The sequence below is a fragment of the Capsicum annuum genome, chromosome 5 (genome assembly GCF_002878395.1).
Source record: "Capsicum annuum cultivar UCD-10X-F1 chromosome 5, UCD10Xv1.1, whole genome shotgun sequence".
NCBI lineage: Eukaryota > Viridiplantae > Streptophyta > Magnoliopsida > Solanales > Solanaceae > Capsicum > Capsicum annuum.
Window position 1 is genome coordinate 213,020,109 of NC_061115.1, and position 8,035 is coordinate 213,028,143.

At 31.2% G+C, this 8,035-nt stretch overlaps 1 protein-coding gene across 1 annotated transcript; it reads right to left on the reverse strand.

Moving 5' to 3' along the window:
* Positions 1 to 1,276: 1,276 nt before the first annotated feature.
* LOC107871245 (GATA transcription factor 1) lies at positions 1,277 to 4,838 on the reverse strand. The gene is made up of 2 exons (XM_016718127.2): positions 4,386 to 4,838; positions 1,277 to 2,163 (listed from the first exon to the last, which is right to left on the reverse strand). The coding sequence occupies exons 1-2, from the start codon at positions 4,542 to 4,544 to the stop codon at positions 1,570 to 1,572; spliced, it is 753 nt and encodes a 250-aa protein (XP_016573613.1). The 5' UTR covers positions 4,545 to 4,838; the 3' UTR covers positions 1,277 to 1,569.
* Positions 4,839 to 8,035: the final 3,197 nt, after the last annotated feature.

Below are 8,035 nucleotides of genomic sequence, written 5' to 3' on the forward strand. Positions count from 1 at the left end.
CTAGTGCAACAGAATACCCATCTATTCGATTCATATTACGGGCACCTAAAACCCTTAAACATGAATCCAACATGAGTCTACTGTTAAAACAGAACATTTATCTGGTGCCGCAGATAATGGATCTGTTTAAATAGATTGCTCTTGTATTTCATTCATGTTCGCGTGCAAGCTATTGTTGAAAAAACAACACACTAGCAGTTACCCAGATTCAACTAAAAAGCATAATCTGACTTACCAAAGTCTCCTCTCAAGTAAATTCCAAAGTTGAAAGTGATTTACGAAACAAAATTTGACATAAGAATTTGGTCAAAGAGCAGCAGTTGGGGTAACAACAACAACAATGGTCAACAGAAAGAATATGAAGATGATAATGAAGTATAAGATGATGATAATGAATCAGAAGATGATAAATAAAGCAACAGCAACAATGAACAACAAATATCGCGAAACGAGAGAAAATAACAACAGATGAGGAGAGAGAAAAAGACGTCTTTTTTCCCTTCATTCCCCGTTATATATTAATTAATTAATATTTGGATCAAAGTGTAAATTTAAAAACTTATGGGTTATTTTAAAATTTTTAAAACTTTCTTAAACCATAATTAAGTAATTGTCACCTCTACTCAATTATTAAGACTTGTGTCACCTACACCTCATTTTAAAACTCTTTTGTCACCTGTGGCCCAAACCGACTATTTCACCGGTACATATCGAACTGGTATTGATGTTTATGTAAGTAGTAACCAGAAAAGTACTGAACTTGTTTGGTATTTGCTTCTTCCTTTTATGTGTGTACCTCGACTATTTCACCAGTACAAATTGAACTAGTTTTGATGTTTCCACAGTTATGTAAGTAGTGACCAGAAAAGCAACGAAGTTGTTTCTTAGTAGTATTTGCTTTCTTTTTTTCCACGTACCCAGACTATTTCACCGGGTACTTGCTATCTCTCACCAATACGTGTACTAAATTTTGTTTGCTAAGGCTCATGAAAATGAGGAAAAATCACCTAGTATTCTTTGTCCTTCCCTGTGATTTTAGCACTGGTCGTCGAAATTAGAACCCACTTTTTTAGCCACTAGGCTGCGCTTAAAGGTGATCTTATCACCTAGACACCAAGAGAGAGTAAAGATGATCAAACACCTCCAAGAATTAGAACAAGACTTAAACTTCCATTAAAGCAACTTGGCGAAGATAGGATTTTCATCAAAAAAAGTTCATTATTTACTATATATACGTTTAAACATGCGATCTTATATATACGATGTAGACATGTAGTTTTTCAAATCCTTGATTGGAGCATGTTTTTTATTTTGTTCCAAAAGCATAACCAAAATAGGTTAACCTGGAAATTCCCTTGTAGATTTTGATGGAAATCAAAACAAATAGTTCAGTAACCTTCTAGCTATTAAACAAACCTAGACTCCATACTAATTGTGCTAAAAAAGAATTAACATACTCGGTGAAATCCCACGAGTGAGGTCTGAGGGTACTTGCTAAAAAAGAAAAGCTAGAAAAAATATGCCATAGATTGACCACTAAATAACCTGCCTATATTGATGAATATTTTGCTACTCCATAATCCTTTGCTTTCTCATCTCCAATACTTTCCTATGAGAATTTGAATGTAAATCCGCTGAAAAAGTAGGACTATTCGCTGGGCGATACTCGGGTAACAACCTTCCAGACTTATACCGGACCCCACAAGCGTTGCACAACGTCTTAGGTCCCGTAGGACCCCCACGCCATTGTGGGGTCTTGTCGACCCCACAATGCTGGCACCTCCTACCAATGCTAGTAGCTTTTTTAGCTTTGGTCATTGGTTTTGAGAGCAATGTGAGTCTTTGCTTAGTAGTGTTCTTCAATTTCACTTGGTTTCCCCACTCAGCAAAGGCGGTTCTTCGCCTTCTCTTGCTCCGTGCACCAACAGGATGGTTAACGGGGACTTGTAAGATCCCAGGGGCGCGGCTCATAACCGCGTTCTCTTTAACATTTATGTTGCAACTGCTGTGGCTCGTCGTGGTGGTGCTACTATTTTCCAGTACTGAAACTGGGCTATGGTGATCAAATATGACACTAGGGATATGATCAGAGAATATGTCAAACTCAACTGCTGGAAATGCATCTTTATTTGAAAGCCATTCCAATTCTTCCTCCACAAAATCCTGCAAAATGCACCTATATTAGTACTCTTATGAGAACGTAACTAACAACAACAACATGTTCAGTGTAATTCCATAAGTAGGGTCTGAGGAAAGTGGCGTGTACGCAACCCTTAACTCTTCCTTATGAAGTTACGGAGGTTGTTTTCGATAGACACTCAGTTCAAGTAACTCTTATGCGCAGCTAACAACAACATATTCAATGTAATTCCATAAGTAGGGTTTGGAGCGGGTGGTGCGTATGCAGCCTTAACCCTACCTTATGAAGTTACAGAGGTTGTTTTCGATAGACTCAGTTCAAGTAATTCTTATGAGCGCTAACAACAATATATCTAGTGTAATCTCATAAGTAGGGTCTGGGGAGGGTGGTGTGTATGCAGCCTTACCCTACCTTATGAAGTTACAGAGGTTGTTTCGATAGACTCTCAGTTCAACGTAACTCTTATGAGCAGCTAGCAACAATATATCTAGCCAGAGGCGGATCCAAGATTCGAAAGCTCTGGGTGCCACCTTATTTTGAACAATAAGGTATACTCCATACAATATTTTAGGATAGTGGAATCAATATTCAAAGGGTAAACTATAATTATATATATCTAACATTTTATTCTTTGTAGCCACACTATGTTTTTTTTTAAAGAGAAAACAGACAAGTGTTAAAAATCACTCTAAAAATACAGTGCAGAGCAGGTTTCGAACCCGCGTTGTTGGAGTTAAACCAAACAATTTCAACCACTTACGCCACCAGTCTCTTTGATATTGTGGGTGCCAAGCATAATATTTATACATTAACTAATACATATACACATAAATATACAGAGTTTCATCCGAGAAGTGCGGGTGCCGTGCCACCCCATACATTCTACATAGATCCGCCCCTGTATCTAGCGAAATCTCGTAACTGGGGTCTGAGAAAAGTGACGTGTATGCAGCCTTACCCTACCTTATGAAGTTACAGAGGTTGTTTTTGATAAACTCTCAGTTCATGTAACTCTTGTGAGCAGCTAGCAACAATATATCTAGTGTAATCTCATAACTGGGTTTTGAGAAAAGTGGTGTGTATGCAGCCTTACCCTACCTTATGAAGTTACAAAGGTTAGTTTTCGATAGACTCTCGATTCAAGTAGCTCTTATGAGAAAACTAACAATATATCTAGCATAATCTCATATGTGGGGTCTGGGAAAGGTAGGTAGGTGTGCACAACCTTACCCTTATCTTGAAGATAGAAATTCAACAAACACCACTAAAAAAACACAAGTGATAACTTTTTCCATGACAATTTGGGTTCAATAATTATTTTTTGTAGCAAAAATTGAAAATATCTACAAATCATTTACTTATTTTAATAATATAATGCATAAGAAAAAAATCAATTCCAAAATAAGTCTTGCATAGGGGCAATAACGTCATTTTGTATTTATGGAATGCAAGTGGAAAAAGGATGCGTAGTAATTATTCATACAGCTAAGTTATCGTGATTGCCAACTTACCAATCATAAAAATATGTCGGCCATATTTTTTAATTCCAAAAGTACCCCTACATTTTATTTCCAAAAATACCCCTACCATTTACCCCACCGTTTGAATTTATGCGAAGCTTTTTATTTTCGTTTTTAATCAATAAATTGAATTTATTTCCTTTTTTCTTAAATTTTTAATTTCAAATAATTTATTTTACACATAAGAAGAAACTTTCATTTTACTTTTATAATCACATAAATATTATACATGTTTAAGAATTAAGATTACAAAATTTAAAAGTAGTTCTTTTTTAAATTTTGTTCAAAATAGGTTCACATAAATAGAAAATAAGAAGAAAAAACAGAAGGCCAAGAATAAATTCAGAAAAATTGTTTGGTGGACGAAATGAGATAAGCAACTATATTTCATGGTTAATTATGTCATGAGATTATTATTCTGGCTTTTATATATTCTGGCTTTTATATGAAATAGTAATCAGGTAAATAATTCCAACATGGCATAAAAAGTTCAAATTTTATTCAAAATTATTATTCGTATCTCAAGCATCGAACGACCCTTTAAATTTCAAGGATAAAATAGTCCAAATATATTCTCAAGCACCTACAATTTTATTAGGAGGGGTATCTTATTCCCTCAACCAACAAATCTACCCCTTCTTTCCACATTTATTTACGAAAATGCCATTCTATGTAAAAATATCACAACATTAGAAAAAAATAATTATCAATCAAATAATACTTACAGGAAATGAATGACTATGATGATCATGTGGAAGAAATCCAATGGTATTTGAAGATTCAAAAGAAGAACAAGAAGTTTGGTATTTTTCATCATCTAATGAGAAATTTAAAATATCATCATCTACCATAAAACATGTTGTGTCCATAATTTCCATTTTCATAAAAATAATTTCAACAAAGAAGAAAAAAAAATTAGAGAGAATATTATTGTATAGAATAGAAGAAGGAAAAAATGGAATTCAAGAAGTTTTTGGTTTTTTTTTTTTTCTTTTTGGATGTGTGTTTGGTTTGAATTTGTTGAGAGAGATGTTGGGAAGGAGAAGTAATGGTGGGTAGGAAAAAGAGAATATGTTTCCTCTCTCTTTCTTATATTGGTATTCGTGGTGAATGAGATATTTTTAAAAAAAAACAAAAATTTAGAAGTTTTGATTTTGAGTTGTGTTGATATGAAAAAACTCTTAATGAGAGTTTTATCTTTGAATTGAGATTTTATACGGTGTAAATTTAGATTAGTCAAGTTTTAATTTGGAGGTTACGATTTTGGGTTCGTAATATGTAAAAATTCTTAAAGATTGCTTAATTTAATTTCGTTTGATGCAAATTTAAATTAGTCAAACTTTAATCCGGAGGTTTCGATTTGGAGTTCGTAATATGGAAAAATCCTTAAAGAGAGCTTAATTTAATTTTGTTTGATATAAAATTATATTAGTCAAACTTTAATCCGGAGATTTCGATTTTGAATTTGTAATATAGAAAAAAAATTAAAAAGTGCTTTATTCTCAAATTGATTCTATCTGATGTTAAATTTAAAATAGTCAAAAAGTTCGTTATATGGAAAAACACTTAAAAGAGTGCTTTATCCTCTAATGTATTCTATCCAACACGAAATTTCAATTAGTCAAATTTTAATTCGAATGTTTCAATTTTGAGTTCATAAACTGAAAATAACCTTCAAATTAGTCAAACTTTAATATGGAGGTTTTGATTTTGAGTTCATAATATGAAAAAGAAAAAATTAAAGAAAGTTTTCATACAAATATTAAATATTAAATACAATAATAACATATTTCAAATATTCTCATAAAATTGGATTTAGAGAGTATAAAATATATGAAATTAATATTACTATCTCAGATGAGGCAGAAATATTAGATGAAAAATAAAAAGAAAATTATTGTTGCCAATAAAGAGCCAAGGTTTTATTATTGAATGGCAAATTGTCAAGTTGGGCAACAAGAGGATGTTGATTTTTCGTCTGTTTTTTTTTTTTTTCCTTTGATTTTACGTTTGCCATAGAAATGCTACCCTGCTTATCTCACTCACTACTTTTTTTTATTTTTTATTTTCTATTAAATTCACTTATTTTATGCTCTGATTAATTCAAATTCATTTCCTACAAGATTCATAAAAAGGGAAAAATAAAATATTTTCTATTAAAAAAATCATTTTCATAGCTAAAATTCAGAGGCGGGGCCAGAATTTCAATTGAGGAGATCAATATTTGAAGAAAATCTAACCAAAAGGGGGTCAACGTCTACTATAAATACATAAAAATAATTTTAATCATATATAAATGATATATTTCTTCATCGAAGGATTTTCGACCTCTATCAAAAAGCTGACTCCGCCCTTGCTCGAGCCATTAATATGTAAGACATTACCACAACATTCCAATACGATTCCACAAATATGGTGAAAAGAACGGGATGCAGGTAGACCTTTCAACTTCATTGTGTGAAGTATAGACATTGCTTCAAATCTCAACTTAAGAAAAATCAGTTCAAAATAGTCTAGAAAAAAAACTATTAAAAGTGAAAGCAAAATAATAGATTTTCAATAATAAATATAACAAAATAATACGATAATAAAAATACAAGAAAACACCATATAATATAAAAAATAAAGAACAAAAAATTACATAAGCAATACTACAACTATTAATTTAGACGAATATTGAAACAACGCACTACCTATTAACTTATTATTCTAATTTATATCCTCAACTCCATAACATCCTATCTAACGTTCACGTAAGTTATATACTCATATTTTTTTCATTAGCATTTATTTATTTCAACAAGTAGGTATCCCAATAATCCCATTATTATCAATTATATTTAGGTACAATTGGTATGTGTCAAATCATCAAGACCAAAAACAGTACTAACGAAAGTACACCCAACATTTCCTGAACCTGACAAGGACTATACACCAATTGCCTCTATAATTTATTTTAGTTTTTATTTTCTCTCTCCGGCCTATTTTATGTGTCACTTTTTGATCGGATATGAAATTTAAGAAATACTCCCTTCATTTCATAATAAATGAATTGTTAGATTTTGACACAAATATTAAGAAAAAAACATTAAAGATATAAATTTAACACAACTTTTCATTTTTACCTCAAAAAAAAAGAAAAAGTTGACCTTGTAATATTTTTTCAAAAGTTAATTGGTTGTCAAATCATAAGGATAGATTTGGAAAAAAATTCAATGATTCACTTATTTTGAAACACCAATAAATACCACAACAATTCACTTATTCTGAAACGGAGGTAGTAAGTGACAACTTTATAAAGTTTATAAAATTGCCCTTCTTAAAGCATACTTTTTAGTTGTCTTTTCTTATTAAGTGGACCCAGTAAGAATAAAATGGGGATGTTGCCATTAAATAATTAGGAAAGATGACAATTTTTTTTGAAATGGACTAAAAAGAAAATACCAATACATAAAATAGGACGGAGGAAGTATTATTTTAAAATATTCACATGTTGTTTTCATTTTGCAAAGTAGGATACAAATATAAATAATTACAAGGCTAGTTTGATATAAGAGATAAGAAATAATTAATCTCAAGATTAATTTTAAAATAAATTAATTTCATGTTTAGATGAGATAAAATAACGAGATTAGTTATCTCAAAATTAGTTATTCTGTAATTGTAGTGCTATGCTCTTCTGACAGTACATCAATAACATACTCAGTATATTGAATATGTAATAACAATTCCTGAAACTAATCTCGAAATATTTATATTCCGCTATCTCGACAGGGGCGGAGCTATGACCTTTTTTTGATACTTCGATACCTATTAAATTTGAGACAAATTAGGTATAATTATATAAAAAAAAAAGTATAAAAATTGATATAATGTTTGAAAAAGTACCTAGTAAATCAAGAAAATAGCTGAGTGTTTTAATTTCCAAACAAAATCTTAGAACTTCAGGCATCAATATACATGTTCGAACCTCTCGAACATCCACGATCTTTAATTTGTGAGTTCATCATTATATTCCTAGATAGCTTATTCGCCAACCAAACAACCCTTTAAAGTTAATTGTCATTATTGTCATAACACTATATATGTAATTTACATTATTAGACAACGCAGGCTGCTTAAGCAACTAGTCGAATTGATTTGTTAATCTGTCCAATAAGAAAGTGCCACGTATGTTGTAAATTAATATAATAATTGAGTTACTTGAAAATATCTTTGACTATTCCAACAATTGCATGTGGGAGGTTTTTTTTTAATTTTTTCTTTTTGGTGTGTGTGTGTGTTTAAGGAATAGTTCAAAAGTCTTAATCAAAAGTTAACATAAGATTTAAAGAATGATAAGATTAATTGAAATTGAAGTTACATTGTTCTTGAG

Excerpts from the sequence above, each read along its gene's own strand:
- LOC107871245 (XM_016718127.2), bottom strand. The coding sequence starts at position 4,544 with ATGAAAATGGAAATTATGGACACAACATGTTTTATGGTAGATGATGAT. Across the intron at positions 2,164-4,385 it reads ATCATAGTCATTCATTTCCT|GATTTTGTGGAGGAAGAATT; the intron begins GTAAGTATTATT and ends TGCATTTTGCAG.